Genomic DNA, 25,647 nt, shown 5'->3' on the forward strand with positions numbered 1-25,647 from the left:
CCATCAATAGTACACTAATATCTGTTGCATTTACACATATCATTGAGTTTTCTTTGCCATCTTTATGGAGATATCACTGACAAAAATTGTATGCATTTAAGGTGTACAATTTAATGTTTTTATGCAGGTATTGTGAAATAATCACCAAGATCATGCTAATTAATGAAGCTATCACCTCATATAGTTACCATTTTCTTTTTTGTTTTCTTTTTTTTTAGAAAACACTTTATGATGAGGACAGTTAAGATCTATCCTCTTAACAAGTTTCAAGCATACAATGCAGCATTGTTAACTCAGTCACATGGCTGTGCAGTGGGTCCCCAGAACTTATTCCTCCTGCATAACTGAAACTTTGTACCCCTTGATCAGTAACTCCCCATTTCCCCCCCTCCCTCCAGCTCCTGGCAATCACATTCTACACTGCTCCTCCATGAGTTTGACTATTTTAGCTCCTACACAGAAGTCAGATGAGGTAGTGTGTGTTTTTCTGTGTCTGGCATTTTTCACTTAGCATAATATCCTCCAGGTTTGGGAAAAAGACAATCTCTTCGATAAATGTTGTTGTAAAAAACTGGATATTCACATGCAGAAGAATGAAATCGGACCTTTGTCTCACACCAAACAAAAATCAGCTCAAAAGGGATTGACAACAAACACGTAGTGGTTTTTTGCACTACAGACTTGATCCGTAGGACTAATTGGGTGATCAAAACAAAAGCCAGTGGTTTTGCTTTTTAAAAATATCTCAGTACTTATTTAATAATTGGATCAAGTCTCTACTTAGATTTACTATTCCAGGCACTAAAATAGGTAACTAAGGAATTTTACCACTGGTTCCGATCCACTGTGTGATGGTCTGATGTCTTGCCCAAACCCGATCTTCAAATACATAGTCTTGCTGAGTAGAAAACCACTGCTCTAGGGTGGACACGAATATGGTTCAAGAAACACATTTTGTATATGCGGTTGCCTACTGCTTTGAGCTTACACATGGTTGTCCTTAATAGAGATTGGTTGATATGAACTGAACTAATCTAGTTGAACCGAGAACCTCACCTTTGCGGAGCACTTATGCGTTTGAAGCAGATAATTCATTTTCAGGGCTGCAGAAGTCTATAATACTCTCTAGAAGAATGATCTGCCCACCGTTTTCCTAGGGAGAAGGACTAAGGAGAAACCAGCTTCATGCCTGTACAGAGAATTCAGCCAATGCCCACCCCGCCCCCAAGACTTCTGTTTTATTTGAATCTTGTCACCAAAACGTTAAGCCTGCTGGGGGAGATGTTTTATAGAAATGAGAGAAGGAGATGAGCATCTGAGGTTCAAACAGAAAGAAATTTAACAGTTCTGAATTTAAAAACATACCCACAAGTGTTGTTATTTAAATGCACAGAACGAATGCTGGTGTTTGCCTACCAGACAGAGTGTGTCGCTGATTAATTGTTCTCAACTGGCCAGCCTCAGCAGGGTGGCTCATGCCAGATCATTCTTAGCTGGCCACCAAGCTTTGATCAATGGTTAAAGTGTATGTTTTTCCAACAGAGATTTATACCATCAAAGGATGTGTATAAAGGGCAAAAGGATCCTGTGCTGTAGCACTGAGACCTTGGCTGTCAGCTCTTCAAACCCAATGCTCCCTGGGCTCAACCCTAGGATCCATCACTGCTCCGATGTCCCTGCCACTTAGTGCTGCAAATCGCAACCTCAGGAGGTGTGCCATGTACCTCCCTCGTTCTCACTCATTGCCTTTCCCATAGGTTAGAAGTATTAATATTGATACAAGCATTCAACATGTAATAATCACATCATGGAAAATGGGAGTATCCATCCCTGAAGCATTTATCCTTTGAAAATCAAGTTCTCTTAGTCCCTCTCCTAATGAATTAAATCTAAACACAATATTTTTAATATCTGCACTTTCATAAGAGACATACTATTTGTTTATTTTATCAACCCTTTTCCTGGGGTGGACAAGGGATCAGAGCATGGAGAACACTTCATGTTTCTCACTTAGGGCAGTAGCCTCTTCTCCCCCTTTACCAGTGACTGCTCCTCCTCCCCAAGTCCCAGAGTGAATCCCCTGATAAGGAAGGGCGTGCTACATTCATATTTCCCAAGAAAAGATAGCGTAAGATTACATCAAACACATCAGGCCTCCTCTTTTCTAGACGGTGAAATTTTGAAGCAGAAACCATATCTTAATCGGCTTTGTAGGCACCTACCTATGCCAACGTATGGCCCAGTTAGTAAATAAATATTTGTACAAAGGATGCACTAATGAATGAACAAATGAATGTTCAGATTTGATATAAGCATCAATAAAATGTCCCCTTAATTATCAAAAAATATATATCAGATAGTTAGAATATACTTGCTAAGAAAACATCTACAATCTGCCCAAGCCAGCCTTCACCATGTTTTCATATACTGGTAAGTGCTGACACCAGTGAACTTGCTTGTATGACTATATCTTCAACAGTTTCTCTGTCTTAACACTGGTGTGGTTCTACTTCCTCCCTGGTACCCAATTACTCCAAGTGGCTTGCGTCATTCACTAAAATCCAAATTCGTTATTAATGTCTGGGGTGACATCCGCATACACTAATTTCCTGTGCATTCTTCAGGCTAACTCCCTTCTGGTCGATTTCTCTCCTTTGGAAACTGTTAAAGTGACGTTTGTTCAAAGAACAGGATGTTCTGAGTATGTTCTTCCTAGAGCTCCATGCTAGAGTACAAACCACACACGCTGCCCAAATCATGTGAGGTTTCTTATCTCTGAAGTTTACTGTTTATATTCTAAGAGAAGCCAACACATTAACTGTTTCTGGTTTTGTTTTGTTTGTTTGTTTTTGTTTTTTGTGATGGAATTTCTCTCTTGTTGCCCAGGCTGGAGTTCAATGGCTCGAGCTCGGCTCGCTGTACCCCCCCTTTCTCCCAGGTTCAGGCGATTCTCCTATCTCAGCCTCCCAAGTAGCTGGGATTACAGGCACATGCCACCACACCTAGCTAATTTTTGTATTCCTAGTAGAGACGGGGTTTCATCTTATTGGTCAGGCTGGTCTCAAACTCCTGACCTCAGGTGATCTGCCCGCCTTGGCATCCCAAAATGCTGAGATTACAGGCATGAGCCACCACCCCTGGCCACATTGACTGTTTTTAAAGCCCCCCACAAAAATTGTGTTAGAAAATAGTCACCTAAAGTTATGGCTGAGACTGGGAGACTCAGCTGCCTCTTGGCAACTGCCTTAAATGAGAAACATTAGCTCTTCTCCACGGTCTGATCCTTTATCCACCCCAGGAATGGGGGAGGGGGGTTGATGAAATAAACTAGTAGTATATCTCTTACAAAATTCTGGCTACTAAAACCATTTTGTCCAAATTTAATTTATAAGGAAAGAGGCTAAGAGAACTTGATTGTCAAAGGATAAATGCTTGAAGGGATGGATAACCCCATTTTCCATGATGTGATTATTACACATTGCATGCCTGGATCAAAATATCTCATGTAACCCATAAATACATGCACCTACTATGTACCCACAAAACTTAAACTTTTTTTTTTAAAAAAAAGAAAACTTGAAGTTGAACACTCTCCTGAGATTGCTGGGGACTAGAACAATGTTGCACCCACATAGATACATACCCTCCCCCACAGTCTCCTGGTGATAGGGCCCCTCTTGGGCATCAGGCTCTTTTGCTTAGTGAGAGAGAGCACTTGGCTTGTTGAGGGCCTTCAACGTAGCAATAGTTTTAACAAAAGGTAGCAAGTATGTAGCAAGAAGTTCTCTTGTGTTGAGACTTTGTTGCTGATGTGCTGCAGCAGGTTATTGAATCAATTTCAGACATGGCAAACCCATGAGCCCCTAGGAAGGTCTGTAGCTCAGTTGGCCCATCAGGGAAATAGATTTTCTGTACATTCTTGGCTATCGAAGACATTCATCACAGCACTGCCCGCCCCTTCCTGGTGCCGTTCCTAACAAGAGACACCTGCAGTGGGACCTGCTCTAATTCTTCCATTAGAGACCTAAAAACAAAATAGAAACCATTACTCGAAGAACATGCATGTACCATTTAGGACCAACTGTCAAGCTAAATGCATCAGACAGACTCCAAATCTGCTTTTAAAATAATACAGTGCTTTCTATCCATTTCTTTATCTTTGCCCTTAATTTTATGGTAGCTTTGTTTAAGTGTTAAATGTTGAATTAAGTCTGTGTGTCTCTCCTTTGGGAAAATGAAAATTCACAGAGAGATACTAAAATGGAGAGTTTTAACTGTTCATAGCCGAGAGAGCTCTGACATCCAGAGAAGGGAGTTTTACTGTAAAGCAGAAACTTTATATTTCCCTGCTGATCTCATTGGGGCCACCTTCTTTGGCATTATCATTGACTGTTAAGTGATCACACTCTGGAATCGGGAGACTAGAGTTTGATAGCAAGTGTTTAGGGAACTGAGAGGACAGAACTGGGGACTGGCTTGCTAGACCAAGGCTATTTTTGTTACTACAGTCACAGCAAGGATGGCCATTAGCGTCTTGACAACCAAGTGTCCCGGAGAGATTTTCTCAGTCCTGAAAAACTGTCCAAAGCAGTATCTTTCTTAGGATGTATGATTTCAGCCATAAAATGGGAAGAGAGTCTGACACATGGTACACCGTGGATGAACCTTGAGTACATTATGCTAAGTGAAATAAGCCAGTCACCAAAAAAACGAACACAGAATGATCTCACTTATACGAGATCCCTAGAGTGGTCGAATTCATAGAGACAGAAAGTAGAATGGTGATAGCCAGGTGGCTGTGGGAGGGGGAAATGGAGTTGTTGTTTCATGGTTACAGCGTTTCCGTTTTGCAAAATGAAAAGAGTTCTGGAGATGGATGCTGATGTAATAGTAATTATCCTTAAGGCCCCCAAATTTTTCTTAGACAATAGCCATGTAAAGTCATTGTTGAGATTGGGAGACTACCTTAAATAAGAAACACTAACTGTTATCCACGGTCTGAGCCCTTGTCGATCTCAGGAAGAGCATTGATGAAATAAACAAGTCTGTCTTGTTTATTCCAGTACGAGGTGGACCAAGTACAAGGTGAATGCACACTTACAAATAGTTAAGATGGTACATTTTATGTGATGTATGTTTTACCACAATTTCCGAACATTTTTAAATTATTTGTTTTAAAAAAGCAAACTTTGGAAGCAGAAAAGGAGAAACTGCATTTGCAAGATTTCGTGGCTGTAACTGGCAGAAGCTTGAGGAGTTGACACGAGATATTAATTTCCTTGATGTTTATCTACTCTCACAGCAGAGGGGGTGCGGGGGATGGAGAAGGAAGAGAGTGTGAGGAATCTAATAATATTCCGAGGAAAAATGTAGTACCCCCACAACTTTCGTTTCCTTGTTTTTCACAAGACTATGTGCTTTTCACTCATCGTGTACAAAACAAGGTCTGATACGTTCTCTACAAAGAACTATTGATGGCACGTCTGTGTGAATTGCCCTAGCATTGGTCACAGCCAACTTCTGTGGGACCCACTGCCCCCGTTCGACAATACGCTCCAGTGTGTGTAGCCATTTATGAAAGGTCAGAAATCAACTGAGAAATGGGCTAGAGTCAAAAACATGTGGCCCTATAAATATCAGAGTCAGACGGTCTATTCCATTTTCCCCACTCTTGCTTTCACTCCATCTCGCTTCTTTCTCTTTCCCTCACTGGTGAGGTTCTCTGCACTTGGCCAGCGCCTTGGACTGTCAAGTTATACAAAGAAGACAGTGGCTGGAGTCTTCATTTGGGGACCTCATTTTATGCCCAGTCTGGTCCCATAGCACCATTATTAGCATTTGGTGTTTTTTTTGTTTTTTTTAATCGTTTTACAGTTTCTGACTACAAAGCTCTAGCAGTCCAGCCTGCGATGTTCTGCTTTCTTTTAAGGGTTTCTACTTCCCATTAGTGCCAACCCTGCCCTGTAAACAAATTTGACGCCAACTGTGTTTCCTGAGCTGGGGAGTTTGCAGGTCTGGTCTGTCAGCGGGGACGGGAGCAAATCGGGACATCCATCATGACATTGGCTGCCAAGCTGGAAGACTTTGAGGTGACACTGGAACACCTGCTCATGGACGTGTTTGTAAGTAAAGTCTTTTCATATTCCACGCGCAAGAGAGTCAGTCTCCCCTGCCACTCTCGAAGTCCTTGGGACCCTGTCCCAATTATGGAATCTTATTCTAATCTGCAACTGTGCAGTTCCCAAGTCCTCATGATTTATTCTTACTCATGTGCCATCAGGGGAGAAAACCATAAAGTTCCTAAATGCCTGAATGATACATGATAGTCCCTGCAGATGAAATAGCAGAGATGTGGGTTTAGAATCAAGTCACTTGCAGAAATCTGAATGAACAGGGTGAAGAAATAGAAAACATTTGCCAGAAGAGATCAAAGCAGCTTCAATAGCTATTCCCTGAAAGAACAAGAGTTGTTTGTTTGTGAAGTGACCATTCCAGGAAAAAAAGGGGGAAGGGTGCTCAAAATGCTAGTTTTTTTTTTTTTTGCACAGAATGCTGCATCTAGGGTAGAGGGATGAACTTCACTGCCCTCAGAATTCCAATGTCTAGGATCCCTGCTACTTGGAGAGGCATTCAGTTACTACCAAGAGTTCTTCAGGAAGTGATTTTATGGCCTGAGGCTGTTTGAGTGATTTGCCGCTAAAGAAAAGAGCAACTGACAAGGACCCTTCTATTCCTGTGATGATTTTAGCGATGTACTCTTTGCAAACTCCAGGACATGCACCGCAACCTTCACATCACTTCTATCTTAAACCAACCACACTCATTCTCCCAGTACTTTTCTCAGGGTTTTCTGTTGGCCATGGGTCTGTTGGTTCTGTGATATTCATAGGGGCTTAGGGAACTGCAGGCTGTGAAATGCGCAGGTGGTAAGGCCGCTGAGAAGTGTTCTTGATCCAAGAACAACAAGGCAGCTGTGAGCTGTGTTACCTTTCCAGGACCCGCCAGTCTGCGCCTTGCATCTGGAAAAGACTACAGAAGGTTGGCACTTTCTTTACGGTACATCACTGAGTCCTTTTCAGGAAACTTTCAGGGAATGGTGTATTTTGGCAGATGTGAGAGTCTGAGGCTTTTTTTCGTTATTAATTTAAAATTTGTCTTCAAATTGAGGCAACATTGTGCTGGCAGAATTCCCAGAGGGGATTGTCCCTCCCAGGGCTGGGTGTGGGGCTCTAGGCGACTGGCATTCGTCCTGACGTTAGTGTTGGAAGTTATGCCTGGAAGGGGAATGTGTCCAGAAGGGACAGCATCCTTCTGGGCTTCCGGGGATGGGAGATTCATAGCCAGGGTCATGACTTTACGAGAAGTATGAATAGAAACTGAACTGCAGGACAGGGAGGTTTCTTGAACAATTGATTTCCTCTGCCTGGCCGCCACTGCCTGGGATGGTGGGGATGGTGGCTGGTGGCTGTGGAGTCACTCTTGGGGGTGATCTGTGGCATGCCAAAGGGTTGCTGTGAGTTTGGTCATCTCAGAGGAAATGAATTAATCAGGGAACTGTTTTATTTAAATACCACAACGTCATTAATGTATTCCCTTTCTCTCCTTAACTTCCTCTACCTACAGGCTGCTCTCCTGCTAGTTCTGCCACCTTCGTCTCCTTTCAAAGCTCCAGGATGCACTCCCGTTGAAAGAGAATGGGGTCACATACTCCCTCCTTTTCTCTAAATACACCCCATTTTTTCCCAGCCCCAGTTTGCATCCTTGACTTCTCGCTTGAACTCACCTTCTCATCATCCTCCCGCATCCAACACCCCTCCTCCAATTCTTCCACCCTTTATCGTCTCTAGCCCAACTTCCCCACACTCAATTTTAACCCTTATTTGCACAGCATTTGCCTACCCTCTGGAGCAACATTTGTGTGCCCCTCCTTCTCCCTTGAGACTCGTTTAAGTCCCACCTAGCTTTATGCCATATTTGTATTAAATCATATGATCCAAACAAACCCAGGCATCTAGACAAAGGTATGGGCCAGATCGCACAAGGTTTTGAAGGTCAAGTTCTCTTTTAAACCTATCTCCTGTAATTTCCCATTGTGGGTTCCCGCACTCCAAACTGGTCAACACTGGTCTCTGTGAGACAGCGAGCCTCTTCACATTACTATGTCTTTGTGGTTGTAATTCTGCTTCCTCTTGACCTGTCTGAAGTTCACACATCCTTCAAGCCTCAAGGAAATTCTCTCTCCTCTGAGAAGCTGAGACACGAGGATTTCTGTCGCACTTCCTCTCTGCACCACTCATTATTTATTGACCTTACTTAGTTAATTATCTCGTTCTGTGTCTCTGTCTTGTCTCCTCCTCAAGGTGATTCTGAGATCCAAAAGGCAAGGATGCCTTGTAACCTCCATGGCACCTAGGATACTGTATACAGGAACCTCAGTAGATACATTTCAATTGGTTGATTTCTAACTAGTATATTTTTACTGTCATTGTAAAATTTAACTTTTGGTGGGGGTGGTAAAATGCAAAAGACAGAAATCTCATGATTCCATGCATTTCTCACCAGGTTGTAATCTGGTGTCTGACACAGCCATTTCAGAGGCCATCCTATTGACATACTGAAGAAATCACTGGATGCACAAAGAATAGGGACTCCCTTTTTTGTTTGTAATTTGTTATTGTAAGATACTGGTGAGGTGCAGAAAATCTTATAAAACATGTATGTATAGTCTAAAGGATTATTTACAACGTGAACACCCTGTGTGACCACCACCCAGATTAAAAATGAAATATTGTGAGTGAGGGCTCCAGGAGTCTCTGGGTATCCCCTCTCGATTAAAATTCTCTCCCTCCCCCAGAGAGAAACACCACCTTTCCCCAGCTTTTATTTATTTATTTATTTATTTGAGACAGGATCTCCCTCTATCATCCAGGCTGAAGTTCATTGACATGATCATGGATCACTGCAGCCTCGACCTCCGGGCTTATGCAATCCTCCCACCTCAGCCTCCCAAGTAGCTGGGACTACAGGTGTAAGCCACCATGCCCAGCTTTTGTTGTTGTTGTCGTTCTTTGTTTGTTTGTTTAATTTTTGTAGAGATGAGGTCTTGTTATGTTGCCCAGACTTGTCTTGAACGTCTGGGTTCAAGCAATCCTTTTGCTTCAGTCTCCCAACATGCTAGGATTATTACAGGTGTGAGCCACCATGTCTGGACCCCCCAGCTTTTTTATAAGGATTTTTTATTTTCTGTATAGCTTCGCCACCTATGTATATATCCCTAAAGAAAATTGAGGGGGAGCTTTAAAGTCTCTTCCGCTCGAGTCTCAATCCCAGCTTGGCACCACTTTCTAGATGTGAGATTTTAGGCAAGTATTTCGTCTTTGTGAACTTCAGTTTCCTTGTCAATAAAGAGTAGCTAAAGCTACCCAGCTTGCAGGGTCGTAGTGAAGAGTCAGAAGAGGTGATATTGAGAAAGTGCCCAGGGGTGTGCCTGATGCCAAGGAGGCACGTGATGTGTCAGTTCTCTTCCTCCCTGGCCTTCCCCCTAGAAAAGCATCTGTCTTAGGTCACTTGCTGCAATCTATCATCTCCCTTTCCTTCACCCCTAAATCTCTCTCCCACTGCTATTACTCCCCAACCTTCCCCCCTTGAATGATTGAGAATGTGAGTTCTTTCTAAGCGCAGCCTTCACTCCCTGTCTGAACTACAGCAACCTGTGGCTGTTTCTCCTGCTATCGAAATTGGCTTCCCTAGCATGGCCTCTGAGCAAAAAATAAAACAAAACAAAAAACTCTGGGCTGCCTTTTTCAGAGGCACCTTCCAGAGGCACCAGGGAGATTGTCTGATGCCCCACAGGGTTTGAGAGGCTAAAACCCTAAGTTAGAACAAAAGAGGACCTGACATCTACAGGCCAGTGTCTCCTCTCCCAGCGTTGCTGGGGACTGTAGCCTTTCTCATGTGAGTCGGATCATCTAGAAAGAATATTTGCATCAGAAGCCCATTAGCCTTGGGTTTCCTCTGTAGCTGATGGCATGCTCATTAGGATGTCATCCCGCTATCTCAAGAACAGCTGTTTCCATATTGACACTTCTTTTCTGGGATTACAAAGGGCCACTGGGGGGCTTTGGGGGAATGCAAGGCTTCTGCAAGATGAGATAAAAGGGACATATCAGACTGGTGTTTCATAATTAGTTGTCACCACTCTGGGGCTTCTCTCGCTGCTGCGATGCTGCTGGGTTCATGAGAGGAAGCAGCACACAGGTTCGTGTGCACAAGCTCACACATGCAAATGCACACGTAGGATCCTGCTCCGATGCCAAGAGCACAGGACGGGAGGTCAGTCCAAGCGCACGAATGGCTCCTCAGGACTAGCTCCGGGAGTGTTGGCAGTGCCCCCAGTGATGTCTTTGTCCTGTTTCATTCTGTCTGTCTGCGTCTCGGTTCAGAAGATTTAAAATGCTTCTTTCCGAGGCATACCTTGGAGGCTTTGCATTCAGCAGCCTTTTCAGCAGCAGATCCTTAGATTAGGAGCCCCACGCTGCACACCCACAGAAAAAAAGAAACAGAGGAAATCAAGCAGATTTCCTGAAACATTTTTCATTGGATTAAATAACCCAGTATCGGACTGAAATCTGTCCTTTTAGAAAGAAGCTTGTGGTTCAAGCTCACCCTCCACAGCTCTACTTCTGCTACCAACATTGCACGGGCATGTTCTCAAAGGCATCAGCCCCATCACTGTCCGTCCTTATCTAGCTCAAATCCCCTGTAACATTGATCCTGCTGTTTACAACTTAATTTTTATTTTGATCAAAATAACATGTGCGTGGCAATATTCATAACGTTTGACAGTTGAAGAGTATTGGAAGGCTTTGAAAGAAGAGCCCCCGGCTCAGGCTTCTCCTCCCAACTTCTAAGACTCTTTCCCTACAAGTACACACATCTCTTCCCCCTCTGTATTCTCAATATATTGATATAACAGTTTAAATCAAAATTCAGTTTATTATGAATATTAAAATATTTACAGCTGAGAAATATTATACATTAGGATGGCATGTCCTGGATTTTACAACTTTATGTTTTTCCTGGAGTTGACAACTGCCTTATTTCAGTGTTTGCTTTATGTTCTATGTATTCATGAATCATTTTTATGTAAGATTTTCAATAGAGCTAAATAACTCCTCTCAATTTGGTAAATTCATCAGATACTTAACCTACTCCTTTTTGTTTTTCTTTTTTGAGACATTCTTTCTGAAGCCCTCCATCCTCATGCATCAGTTGGATTGGCTCTTCTGTTGGTCTCCTGCATGACTGTCTTCTTGCGGATTCTCTTTTCCCTTGGCACCTCTCCTGGGATCTGTTCTTCTTTTCTTGGACTTCATATTCTCTCCTAATATTCTTCTGCTGGAGACATCTTCCAGTAAAGGTGCATGAGAAGAAAATTTGTGTGTTATTGAATGTCTGCCCTCACACTTAACTAATAACTTATTGAGCAATTGGGAGTCTGCTCTTGAAATCCAGAGCTGCATTTACAGGCTTGACTCCTCTCCTAAGCTGCAGATCAAAATGTTCAGGCATCAGAAGCTCGGCATGCCCAGAGCTACTCATTATTATCTCCCCAAAACTTCCCCTTCTCCTGTGCATTTATTTTGACTAATAGGACCATGCTTCCTCTAGTCTGTCAAAACAGAAATTGTAGAACAATGTCCTAGTTCTGCACTTAATCATTTCTCATTTGTACAACTGCAGTCTTGTAACTGCTGTCTTGGCCTCCAGTACACCTTAGTTCTTCATTCTACCATTCATCTTTTTATTTTATTGATTGATTGATTGATTGATTGATTGAGACAGAGTCTCCGTCACCAGGCTGGAGTGCAGTGGTGTGATCTTGGCTCACTGTAACCTCCGCCTCCCAGGTTCAAGTGATTCTCCTGCCTCAGCCTCCTGAGTAGCTGAGACTACAGGTGAGTGCCACCATGCCAAGCTAATTTTTATATTTTTAGTAGAGATGGAGTTTCACCATGTTGGTCAGGATAGTGTTGATCTCTTGACCTCATGATCTGCCCATCTCAGCCTCCCAAAGTTCTGGGATTCCAGGTGTGCATCACCGTGCCTGGCCCTACCGTTCATCTTTTATCAATCAAGTCCCCAAAACTCAGGTTGGATGGTGTCACCTCCTTCCTAAAAGTAACTTTTAATGACTTCCCCTTGCTAACGGAATGAGATCTAACAGATGTTGTTCTATTGTATGCAAATCAGAATCCTGCCTTAATGTCCTTTCTTACCACCCTTGTTCTCACAGGCAGGACTGTGCTATCTCATGTTATTTTCATGTCAACAGTCTATTAACTGCATTCGTGCCATAGAGGCTTAAAATTCATAGAATGCAGCACCCCCGGCAAGCAAGAACAGTTAGAATCCCCTACTCATCCTCATCTACCTCTAAGGATTTGTCCCCTGGAGGGGTTTTACCCATTCTCATCATAAGCTTGTGCTAAGGAATCCTTTGGCATTTGATTTACAGGATGTTGAGTATTCTCTAGAACGCATTTAAGATAAACCATATTCCCATGAATGAGGCTTCAAAGCAACAGTCTTTCTAACAAATTCAAGATGCTTTCTTTCCTTCTTTCCTCACTTTGGGAAAATATACCATGTGCCTTATCCCAGATGTCCATGAGCAAATGGGCGGTTGACCCTGGGAGTGATATGTCCCTGGGCACAGGGGGGAAAGCAATCTGATGGCCCTAAAGAAAGCTATTGTCCTGTGCAGCGCCAGAGGGATTACTTAAAGCAAGATGAACTATTCTCCTGTTGAAGAAAATTGCTTGTTAAATTTCTCCTCCTGGAAAAAGGAAGCATGGAAATTAGAAGCAGATGTAAAAGTTGATCATTCGCCACCCAATGCTTATCTAAGACACCTGAAATTTGAGAGCTAAGCCTAGTAAAAATTGAGTCAACAGGCATTGGCTCTGTTTGGAGGTATACTATATTTATTCAGCGAATCCTGGCAGTCAATACCATAGATAAGGACATTATTTATATTCCCATTCCAGGTGCAATTACACAGTTTACCCTGTGCAAACTGCACCTCATAAATATGGCAAATCAATGCCAGTTATCAAAATCCATCCACAACTGACAGCACATAAAAAAGGGCTTCGCAAAATGATCTTGAAAGCGCTCTACACAGCCGGCTTCACAGAGGTCAGCTTATTACCCGCTTAATCACACAGCCGTCTTGCAAGAGCTTTGATTCCTCAGACTCTGGGCATGACCATCACTCCTAACAGCACACACAATAAGCCATTACTACCATGCAGAATAGCCCTTAGCCCAAGCTGTAGCCACTGATGGCCTGATTTGGCCTCCTGCTGGGAAGGGCAAGTGGCATTCTCGGGGGACAAATCATATCAAGGCCAGATGTGACGGACCTTCTTGTGGAGGCATAAAATCCATCTGCAGCTTGCAAGCAAGATCTGTCTGCTCCCTTTCCATGGATGAAGAGCTGAACAACCTGCAAGCATGCTGATGGGCCCCGTCCTTGATGTCCATAAAGCAAGGCCTTCTAAGACAGATACTGATACTGACTAATCCTCCACACTGGTCATTCACATTTGACATCCTCTATGGCTAAATCCTTGCCAGAAAGATCAAGTAAGAGTCTAGGATGCCTGATTCACACATGAGGTTTCCATGCAGCAGATGGTGCATTTTCCTCCCTGCCCTGCAGGAGGATAAGGTCCAGTTTCCTTTGTAATGTGTGATTTTGAGTTGATGGGGATAGGGGGTCTTAGCTTGGGTGAATTAATTCTCTACTCATAGTTACTCAAATGAAATCTGCTAAACAGGGAGCTCTCAAAGGTTCAGGAAAAAGTCTCTTTCCCACTCAAAATATGTGAATAAGCCCAATGGCCTTTAAGGAATTCAGATGGATGAAACATGGACCTTATAGCAGAACAGACATGAAGAGGCAGACGGCTAGATGGTGACATACAAGAGGCTCTTGTGGCAAATGAGACAACAGGAAAACCATGTGCAGAATTGAGACTGGAAGAAAAGGGAAGGTGCACACGTATTGTTTGCAAAGAGCTTTCACAAGCATTGTTACATTTCATCCTGTTGGGTAGGTGCTTAGTAGACTTGACATTCTCTATGACGGATGCTTGCTGTGATAAAGATTGAGTGATTGATGGTTGCTATGATAAAGGCTGAGTGAGATTCTGGGGTGTCTGATTAGCATGTGAGGTGCCCATGCAACACAGGCTGCGTTTCCCTGCGAGACATGGAAGAGGGCCATGCCTAGTTCCCCTTGTGATGACAGTTTCACATGCAGACTCAGGGCTAAGGCCAGCCGTCTTTCACTTCACCACAGATACCTCATCACAGAGGAGCTGAGTTTGAGGAACAAAAGAAAACTCTTCCAATAAGCAAAAGTCCTCTTGCAGCTCCTGTTCTTGACTCAGCACTGGATCCATTGTAGGGACACAGAAGAGGGAGGTGGTCAATGGACCCTGGAGCCTCTCATTGTGATCTTGAGTGAGTTACTTCAGTCTCTGTGCCTCAGTTCTTTTTTCTTTATCCAGGGAAAATAAGAGTACCTATTTGATAAGGTGTCATGAGAGCTAAATAAATCTTTTAAAACTTTAGAATAGTGCCTATAATAGAATATGCCATATAAGGGAGTTACCTTATTTTGTTAGACAGTCAATAAAATAATGGTTGAATGAACGATGTGGCATAAGAAATAAATGAAAATAATACAGTTCATTTAGACAAGAATGAAGCCAGTATCATAGAGCCTGGTACAGAATACAAAAAGAGCACAGACAGTGTCATGGCAGAAGTAAGGAGTTGACTCACTTATCGTAGAACACCAGACCCTCTGTCCCAGCAAGGATAGGCAGGAATCAAACTGCACAATTCAGTCTAAACGTCCTTTATCTCATTTGCCTGGCTGCTCGTGGAGGATTAGTATTAAATGAAGCCTAGACTGCAGTCCTACAAGGCAAGGGAAGGAAGGGAAAGGAAGGGGAAAGAGGGGAGGGGAGGGGAACGGAAGGGAAAAAGGAAGAAAGGAGAAAAGGAAAGGGAAGAAAGAGAGGAAGAAAGGAGAGAAGAGTAAGGGAAGAAAGGAAGGGAGGGAGAAAAGAGGAAAAAAGGAAGGGAAGGAGGAAGGAAGGAAGGAGGGAGGAAGGGAGGGAGGAAGGAAGGAAGGGGAAGGGAAGAAAGAGGAAGAAAGGAGAAAAGAGTAAGGGAAGAAAGGAAGGGAGGGAGAAAAGGAGGAAAAAGGAAGGAAGGGAGGGAAGGAAGGAACGAGAAGGAAAGAAATGATGAAAGGGAGGGAGGGAGGGAGAGAAGGAAGGAGGGAGAAAAGGAAAGAAGGGAGGGAGGGAGGAAAAACTGTATCTGCTCACCCAAGCTAGCTACAGTTCTGCCGAGAGTATTCCAAACACCACAGGAGGAGGAAAAGTCTGTCCAAAGACAGATACTGCAAACAGCGCACTGTGTCAGAGCAAGCCCTAGGTAAAACCAAGAGAAAGCTACACTTTCCCACCGTGGTGAGCTGGAGATCATCTCGCAGGCCCTGGGCACGTGAGGTCTGGGGATAGGAGTGTTGCTTGATATCTTGGTCCTGTTCTTACGGATATTGGGTTTCATGTTTGGCCTAAATTCCAGCCAGTTTTCAAACAGAAAATTATGGATGTAGGCAGCCTTTCTGTTTGTCTAACCTCAGTCCCAGCTTCCTCTAATGAGACGTGACATGAATTACCTAGGCTGTCGCTGGGTCGGGAGGTAATGGGATGGGGAAGGAATGTTGAAGAAACACAGTTTCCCTTCCAAACTCCCCGCTCCCACCTAGGAATTTTCCAAGTCTTTTAAGAATGTACTCTTTGAAGATTCAGCTCTTTTTTCACTTTTGTACTGATATATAATACAGGTGCATATTTATGGGAGATGTGATATTTTGTTACGTGCCTGGAATGTGTAATGATTGAGTCAGGGTATTTACGAGGAATATATTTTCTTCCTGTGTGTGTTTGGTTCAATTTCATCCTGCTTACCCTCTTCCCTGCTTCACATGACAATACTTACAACACCAACTTCAATCAAAGCTACGGTTTCTCCCGTCCCCCAGCTGGGGGCAGGTTTGGGTGATGGCTGTAGCGGGAACTGTGGGTATGTGGCTCCAGCTCTGAGTCCGCCCACTGCACCCCCCTCATCTCCCCAGTACTCATTGCGCTGCCTTCACCCTTCCAGGGCTGAAGCAGACCAGAGGTGAGGGCCCGGCAGGGAGCTTGACGTGCCTGAGCTGTTATGGGATGGCCTTGGTTTTCTCTGGGACTGGTGGGTGTTTAAGCCCAACTCTTGTCCTTGTGGGGTGCTTTGTGGGTTTTTGGCTGGGAATCTCTGGGAATTTCTCTCTGCAATTCCCTGGTCCAAGTGATGTCTCTCTTCCAATGAGCCATTTCAGGTACCTCTCTTTCCCTGGGCTCCACACCCCTCCTTAGTCTTCCTCTCCTTCCTCCCACAGCCTGGGGGTGAGGTCAGTGAGGGGTTTCAAACCTGCTGCTCAGACGTGCCTTGTGCGAGTCCTGCTTACGGGGCTAACCCCTTGCATGGCGTGTCGGAGAAGGTGGGAACAGTTGTCACTGTTGCCTGGAGACCTCAAACTACACTGAGAAAGAGCCCGCTTCTAACACAGTGCAAGATGTTACAAGGAATTACGGCTGAAGGTGGAAGTCAGGACAGATACTTACGCAGTCAGCCTTGGCTTGTTTCTGTTTCCTCCATGTAAGCAATGTTTCACCGTTTGCAAGGGAAAGAATGATAAGGAACAAAATCAGAAAGGCCCCTCAGGTCACCTTCGCAACTCTTCCCGCAGCGCACCATCCTTTGCCCCTTCTGCTGGGGCTCATGGTGGCCTTAGCCTGCCTTCTGCCCTGGGAGTGTCGTGGCAGCACCCATTATACAGTGTGACCTCCGTCACCTCCCCAGCTGAAACCTCTCTGTCCTGTGACCTGTCCTTTCGGTATTCTGCCAAATGTACAAAATCAAGCAATGCAAATGAGTTTACTTAGTGCCAGCAAGTGGCAGTTCTGAGGTCAGACACACACATGTGAGTGAATTTCCGAGGGACAGACAGGTCAGCCTCACTAGCAGATATTTCAGGCACTGGGGAAGTAGGTGGACATGTAGATAAGGCAGGTTCATCAGGCTCACCTGGGCTGAAATGACCAGGCCGCATGTCTCTGCCAGCACCAAGGATTCCATCGGGAGATCACTTACCCTTCACGTGGCTTTTCAGCATGCGTCTGCCCGGGAACTGGCTTCATCTATGAATCCCCTCCTGTGACCGCGCACACACGTGGGCCCAGTGGGCTCTTCCCCCTCCTGCTGCTGCCTCCATTACCACCAACGTTGCAAAATACTCTCTCTCTAATGAACATTACCCCCAGCTCCCCACCCCTTTCACACCCTGCTATTCATGACCAAGAACACCCATTGGCTTTGATATATCTTGCTGTGGCATGGCAAGACCATCCACCTTCCTGAAACCTGACTCAATCGATTCCTATGTATTTTCCTTCCAGGATTTTAATGTGCAAACATTTTCATTGAGACTGGAAGGAAATGTTCAAAGCAAACAAAAGGCTTCGCCGGCCTTATATGCACTACTCCCCAAGGCATCAAAAGCCGCAGCTTCGGAGAGTCTAGAACTGAAGAGTGTCTTCTACATCTCCCTGTCCTGCACACAGTTCATTGGCTGCCCCCCTCCCCATCCCAGAGGCATCTTCCCCCCTACTTCCCACCCCACATCAGCAGCCATTAGGCTGTTCCTGGATGCAGAGGGCACCGCGTCATCCACCAGCCTGACAATGACCTGCTCTTTCTGTGTAATACTCTGTTCCATGGATTTTCTTCTTGCTCTGTGTGTGTGTGTGTCTGTTTGCTGCTGCTGTTGTTTTTTTTTTTTTTTTAGACACCATGCAAGGGGTTAGGCCCCTAAGCAGGACTTGCACAAGGCATGTCTGAGAAGCAGGTTTGAAACCCCTCACTGACTTCACCTCCAGGCTGTGGGAGGAGGAAGAGGAAGACAAAGGAGGGGTGTGGGGCCCAGGGAAAGAGAGGCACCTGAAATGGCTCATTGGAAGAGAGACATCACTTGGACCAGGGAATTGAAGAGAGAAATCTCCAAAGATCCCCAGAGTTTCCCAGGCTGGAGTGCAATGGCACAATCTCGGCTCACTGCAACCTCCACCTCCCGGGTTCAAGCGATTCTCCTGCCTCAGCCTCCCCAGTAGCTGGGATTACAGGCACCCACCACCATGCCTGGCTAATTTTTGTGTTCTTAGTAGAAATGGGGTTTCACCATGTTGGCCAGGCTGGTCTCAAACTCCCGACCTTAGGTGATCTGCCCAACTCCGCCTCCCAAAGTGCTGAGATTACAGGCCTGAGCTACCGCACCCAGCCTCCTCTTGCTATTATTTTCAGTTCACCCTCAATTCATCATTTCCCAGTCCTTTGGTTGAATGTCTCTGTCCCTCAGGGCTGGCCCAGGGCCACATAGACTCAGATCTATGGCTCACCCGTTCGCTGCCCTGCCTATATGTTTATTTCCACAGTTGTCCATCAACTGGCTGGAAGATGCTGGCAGGAGGTTGGAAGGCGGATAGAAAGGAGGGGCCGGGTATTTCTCCTCACCTCCCCTTGACCATGGACAAAGGCTCCAGCAGGCTGAGTCTCCCATAGGATGGGTCTCCAAGGTTCCAGCCTCTACCCGGTGACCCTGGCCCCAGGCTCTAATAACTCAGTTCCTCCCTTGACCCCTTAGGCCAGGGCTTGCGCCAGCCTCCCTGCCTCCTTTGTGCTTCTCAGCCCCTCTGGCCCCTGTGCCCAACTCCTGGCAACATCAAAGCTGCAGCTCCAGAAACTCTAAAGTTGCTCAATCTAACAGTTTCCTGTATGGACATTCTCTTCTTTTCAAAGACAGAGTTTTCCATTTCCTGTTGGACTCAGCGGATGTATCTTCCTTTGGGATTTCGAAACTGCTGTAATCTGATGAAGTCCTGTGGGACTGACAACCTGAGCCCTGAAATCACACACCACTTGCCTTTGGTTTTCATCTTAGCTCCGACATTTCTAGCTGTGCTGCCTTGGCCAACTAACTAAACCCCTCTGGGCACCAGTTCCTCCACGACGTAAACATAAATAAAGGAACTCATTTCCTCCCTGGAAGTTGCCTTTGATAACCTCACAGCACATGGCCTGGCAACGGATGGGTGCTAGGTGAACATTCGCTCCCCTCACAGTTATAACCTAAAGTGGTTATAACTGTGAGAGTATGAATGCATATACCCTCCTGGGAAACATGTTTGTATTCTAACAAGGGAAAGAAATACTTGGCCAGGCATGGTGGCTCATGCCTGTAAACCTAGCACTTTGTGGGACCGAAGTGAGAAGACTGCTTGAGCCCAGGAGTTCAAGATGAGCCTGAGCAACACAGTGGGACCCTGTCTCTATTTTTTCTTAAAGAAAGACTTTAATTCAATAATTAATTTTGAATGTATGTCTCTCATGCCCATGGCAAGACAATCAGAAAGATATTTTTGGACAAGCCAATCTTTGAGAGCATTTAAATCACTCAGAGGAGGCGGTCACCCACTCCGTGGGGACTGGGGAGGGCCCCATTATCTGGGAGGAGACTCTTGTGCTAATATGAAAAGTGATCCTTCTCCAGCCTCCCAAGGGAAGGAGGTGGAATGTGTGAGACTCAGATGTGTGGGAGTCTGGCCCAGGGTTATTTTTGTTTCCATTAACATTCTCTTCTATATGTATTTTAACCTTAATCAAATGCATGTGTTTTTGTTTTATTTGCACTTAGTTCATCAAAATGTCCCTTATGATCTGAGCTATGCCATAAAGCCTAAGCTCTCCAGTGAAGTGCTCATTAATACCCCTGGGAAACAGGAAGTTGCATTTAGTCAAATATAAATAAATTCAGCTCCCCGGGGCTTTGCCCTGGCCTGGGTCAGTCCATCTCCTCGCTGTCCGCCCACCGACCCCAAAACTGAGCTGGAAGAATGACATCCTATGACTCTCAACAGATAAACTGTTTTGAAAATGTGCCTGTCCTTTGTTCAAAAGCGTTACACCATCAAATGCAGCTTTACAAAGAAATGAGATTCTCTTGCTTTGGCTCAATAATCAGGTATCGTTCCAGATTCTGCCCCCCACCCCAATACTCTGAAACCAAGCAGTGCAGGCAAGAAGCAAGAGAAGAGATGTAAGCCTAAACCACCTCCAAAGACGCCGTGCGAGTTGTGGTTAAGAGGCTTCCATCTCCCCCCTGCCTCTCTCACCCTCTCACTGACTCTCCCACTGCACACATGGAACCAATTATGAACAAAGCCCAATTGTTGTATATTTGGAATTTCCCGCATCAACTTGATGCTTTCTTTAACTGACTTGCGATGTGTGTCTGCGTTGGAGGGCTGAACCCAGGTTTCCAGCCTGCGCGCCGCCACCACCGTGGCGCCCCTCCCCTCTTTGCTTCTGATTCATTTTCTCAGAGTGTAAAACTCCGCTGCTTTCCTTCACACCCCACCCCCATTTCCTACTAGGTTTGTTTGAATAAACAGAACCTTCTTTTCCATCATTTTCAATAAACTAAGCTCTGGTCTGCAGACAGTGTCTCATAGCTGGTGCCCAGAGCATATGAGTGGTATCCAGGCTAATACCAAAAATCACGGGATGACCACAAAGGAAATGGCCATCCCTTTCATAAAACTCAGAACAGACAGAAGCAGTGTATGTAGAAATGCTTTAAAAATAAAAAGAGAAAAAAAAAACTCAGCACACCCTGAAAGCCCTTACTTGATTTTCTTTGTAGTAGTTTTTTCTGCTGTGGAAATAAACTGACTTAGGGAGGAGTAGAGATGGGAGAGATAGATGAAAATATTACAGCAAAGTTAATGTCTGAGACCATTTATGCCATCCATCAAAGAAGGCTGTCTGGCCTGAAATCACACAACGTGATCAGCAAAGAATTGACAGACGTGATGGATGTATCTGCTTCGACAGAGCCTTGTAAAGTGAAAGATAATTTCTTCATGTTTACTGGCATGCATAAAAATAAATGTTCTATAACACAAACATTTAAATGAGAAGATGCCAAATGCAAGTTTGTTCGATTTGATTTGATTCATCTGAACTGTGTGATTGAAACAGTTTCTTCTTCTTTCCCTCCTACTTTCTCTCTGTGGATTGTACTCACATACACAATGAGTTACACACGTGCATTCATTTTTATGTGTTAAAAAGCAGGGGGCAGGGGGGGAAGACAGATATGCATGTCCGATGCTTGGTTTTATAGATAGACTTTATGACTGCAAAGAGGTCCCTGATGTGTTCTGTCTCTGGTCTTCAAATATTGTTCCTGCGTTCAGAAGAGAGTGAAATCAGAATGTAGGATTCCGCATTAATCTCCACTCCAGATGGTGATATTCCAAATAGTCTTTTTAAGGTGAGCATGTGACCTACTGTACAGCCGAGGGGCTTGGGAGTCACGTGATGGAATGAATAATACGTCTGATAGAGCTGTGATTAGACAACTGACCTGGTTACCATCTGCAGCCACGAGAAGCAAAGTTGACATTTCTGGATCACTCTCCCCAGAAGCGTCACTTGCCCATGACCAGGACACGGCAGTCTCGCTGAGCCAGCTGTACAGAGGGACAGACGGAAGAAAGCTAGAGATGTTGCTTCGTGAGGGCTGAAGTTGAAGAACTTGGTCTGCTTTTCTTTTTTCCCATCCCCCTCCTCCTGACAAACCACATCTTGATTCATATGGTCGAAAGAAAACTCTTTCAGTTATTTGATATGTGGGAACCCTCCAGGAGACCATAACTTATTTTTGAGGGAGGCTCCTTCTCTCTTTGCTGGGAACACACACACACACACACTCACACACTCACACACATACACACACACATACACACACACAGCTGTACACCATGGTGGTTCAGGCTGCAGTGGCTCCGAATAGATCCCAAAGACTTTTGCTGAAAATACCTTATGGATCTCTGAGAAGACGAAGCGTTGAAAGGGTAAGCTACGTGGCCGGCTGTTTGCTTTTCAGTTGCTCCAAAGACAGGGAGATGTTTGTTTTCATTGTATACAGCGTTACTTCTGTTACTAATGTTTCCTGAACAGTTAGAGCTCCTGGGACGGTAGAATACGATCTCCTCTGTAATTTTAGTTTTTCAACAGATAATGATGAGAGACCTGAAACAGCAATTTTTATCACTTGTGGATCTTGGAGAGGGGAGGGGTGCTCTTAGAGATGAAATATGAGGGAAAAGATTGGGATGGGAACTTCCCCCTGGAGCGGTTACGAAAAATTTGAGTGCTTGTCGAGAAATACATGGTGGCTGCGAAACTGATTTCTTCTGTGTTTATTGAATCTTACTCATTAGTGCAGCAGGGCTGTGAATTTCTTCTGCTGGTGACAGTGTCTAAAAGGGAAGTGATGGTGACGTTAAGGAGCTTCAAAGCTTTGCCGGTTTAAATGATGCAGGCAGTTGATTAAAAGCTCTTTTCCAACCCACCCAACCCCCACCATACATTGCTATCATTTGGGGTTTATTTGTTTTTAATACTATGGATTTTGGCTTAAAATTACTCTGTTAATTTCCCGAAAGCACGTTTACTTATGGAAGCCCCTAGCAGAGAAGATCCTATAAAATAATAAGGATTTGTCCTTCTCTGGAGTAGCAGATGCAGTTTGGGGCTGACTATAGTTAACGCAAAGCTGGCTGTCGTTGGGATGGCAGGCTCAACATCCACAAAGTGTATGACGGTTCTGTGGGTCTCAGAAACCCCAAAAGCCCCTGTTTGAATCGTGGCAAGTCCTTCTGTGAGTTTTTATCATCTAAATAGACATCTTCGGTTAAGGTGTAGCCCAGGACCTGTTAAAGGAAATAACATCACATGAAGCTCTCTTCATGTGAAGCTCTCTTCATGAGCTGGATCAGCAACCCACAGCATCTTATAAAGATCAGAATTAAATTGTGACTTTTTCTGGTTGATATACTTACTACTCAGCGATGTTTAAATTAAAAAAAGAAAAAAAACTAACAGTTTAAAAATATGAGGGGCTGTCTAAATACTTACGGTTGATTTCCTGCGTTTTGATGAGTTTTTTTTCTGCCATTTGAATAATGAAGCTTTCTATTCCGGTTGTGTGTAGGTCTTTATTTTGAGAGTTATTTCTTGTTCTGAATGTCAAGATCATCAGCTAATATGTGTTAAATGTTTACTGTGTATTTCATGTTATACCAATAGCTTAGAGCTTAGGCCATCAGTGATAGCAAAATTTACACATCGATCAGGCTGCTATTGAGTGTGATTTTAGGTGTTAGTGAAAACTCTTTGGTCTGTATGGTAACTAAATTCTTATCATGTGTTCTCTTATTAAGATATTTATTCACAAATGTAACATGGAAATGTGAATTGTGTGCCCTAAGGCTGTGCTAATGGCAATATTGAGCAGATAGTCATCCTTTATAGATGCCCATACACACACACAAAAATGCAGTCACCTGGAAACCTCTATTTATACCGTTATGCTCTCCGTATAAAATGTTTAATAAATCATGTATGTGTGCATAAATTCAGATATATGCAGTTACCACTTCTGTAATTCATTGTTTACTAATTTAAGAAAAAATGGCAATATAGGGATATAGTGTCGTACACAAAACTTGTCTGTTATTGGGTATGTTTGCACACACTTGCTTTCAAAGCACACAGGCCTATTTTCTGCCCTTAAGCACACCCCACTGTTCTGTCCTTAAGCACATACCCACTGGCCTTAATGTGAGTATAGTCTGAACGCTTCGGGGCCCTCCAGCGCAGCACATCCTTGGAACATTGGGTCTTCCTGATGAATCTACCACCTCACCCTCCACAGCAATGGAGAGTGGAACAAATTGAAATGTTTGATGTCCTGTCAATTTCACTGGACATCTTACACTGTGGGTCAGTGGAATTGACAGTTCTGTTGCAATTTTCAGAATCGAGTCCTGTGTTTATATAAGAGGAGAGAGAGGTAAGGGCAAACACAGAGCTGGCACTCTTACCCTGGGACTCCCTGAGTTTAAAGCAACAGCACTTTTTGCAGTTGCATCAGCAGCCTTGAGGGTGCCAGGCATTTGAGTTGGTTTCCATTGTCTCACAATATCTAATGACGTGGAGGACCTTACATTGCTATAAGACTTTCAGTCCATTCCCCTACTTTACCATCACGAGTTATGAACGAGGCACAGAGCCCAGGGGTTCCTACCCTTGTCCTGTATAAATAGGGAAACCAAGGCACAGAGAGGTTTAATCTTCTGTATAGGAATATACAGTCAATGACAGAGGAGGACCTAAATCCAGGGGCCTGGCATGGCACGTCCTTGCCATGGGATCACATTTTGTCTTTGCGCTCTGGAGGGGCCATGACATGGCAGCCTGGCCCTGGGAAAAGGGTGATAATGAAGTCGTCATCGGTATTCACATCAAAGGAAATATAGAAGACATGCCAGTCAGAGGTGCTGAAAACCAAAGAGAAGAACATGATTTCCAGGACACTGAAAGTCCTGTGCCCTTAGGTGTCCAGGGTTCAACAATTGCTTCTGTTTCCAACTGCCTAGAGGTTGAGTTGAAAGAAAGAATTGCACCTTTTTTTTTTTTTTTTTTTTTTTTCTGAGACGGAGTTTCGCTCTTGTTACCCAGGCTGGAGTGCAATGGCGCGATCTCGGCTCACCGCAACCTCCGCCTCCTGGGTTCAGGCAAGGATTGCAACTTTTTAACCCTGCAACTCTCCACCAAATCCTGAGTGACCAGGCTTAGTTCTGGTTCATGTTTCTTCAGAATTCCATGAGCCCATCGCTGTGCTAGGCAGGGTGGAACACAAAAAAGAAATAGAAAATGCCGTGTTTGGTATGGGAGGAGAAATTCGGCGTGTAAAGTTTATATAAATAAAACAATTAGAAGTCAATATCATACAGGCTACAATTAAGTAACAAAGACAATTTAGGTGAAAGCAGCGTGGTGGGTGACAAGAGTGAGGCTTGTCTATTTGCTATTTACGAGTTTTATACTATTTACCATTGACTGTTGGCTATGTACAAGTCATATGGCCTTAACCAAGGGACTCAAACTTTCTCCGTTTTGGTTTATTTATCCACACTCCCCACTCCTTGGCAGTGCTTGGAAAGGATCAGCAAGCGTGTATATGCAAGGACCTAACACAATACCTGACAATCCTGTAAAATGCAATCCGTAAGGATAGGCAGTTTTTAGGGTTGCCTATCTTTGTGTATAAGAACACTTGGCTTGTATCTTTTGTTTGTTTGTTTGTTTTATTTTGTTTTGTTTTGTTTTGTTTGAGACAGAGTCTCACTATGTTGCCTAGAGTGCAGTGGCACGATCTTGGCTCACTGCAACCTCCACCTCTCAGGCTCAAATGATTCTCCTGCCTCAGCCTCCAGAGGAACTGGCATTACAGGCATGTGCCACCATACCTGGATAATTTTGTATTTTTAGTAGAGATGGAGTTTCACCATGTTGGCCAGGCTGGTCTTGAACTCCTGACCTCAGGTGATC

The 25,647-nt window shown here is 44.3% G+C and overlaps 1 protein-coding gene across 6 annotated transcripts in view; it reads left to right on the forward strand.

Moving 5' to 3' along the window:
• Positions 1 to 25,647, forward strand: part of FRMD4A (FERM domain containing 4A) — a 679,421-nt gene that overhangs the window by 300,670 nt on the left and 353,104 nt on the right. The window contains exon 1 of one of the 6 annotated variants that reach the window (XM_064368417.1): positions 6,031 to 6,122. The exons of 3 other annotated variants lie outside the window; for them this stretch is intronic. In XM_064368417.1, coding sequence (XP_064224487.1) covers positions 6,057 to 6,122 — 66 coding nt within the window. In that variant the 5' untranslated portion in view covers positions 6,031 to 6,056. Of the gene's footprint in view, positions 1 to 6,030; positions 6,123 to 21,527; positions 22,104 to 25,647 lie in introns of those variants that run through there. 2 more of the 6 variants (XM_064368418.1, XM_064368416.1) reach the window with 2 other exon arrangements.

Source organism: Aotus nancymaae, unplaced genomic scaffold, assembly GCF_030222135.1.
Source record: "Aotus nancymaae isolate 86718 unplaced genomic scaffold, 86718_ANA_hifiasm-v0.15.2.pri h1tg000077l, whole genome shotgun sequence".
Classification (NCBI taxonomy): domain Eukaryota; kingdom Metazoa; phylum Chordata; class Mammalia; order Primates; family Aotidae; genus Aotus; species Aotus nancymaae.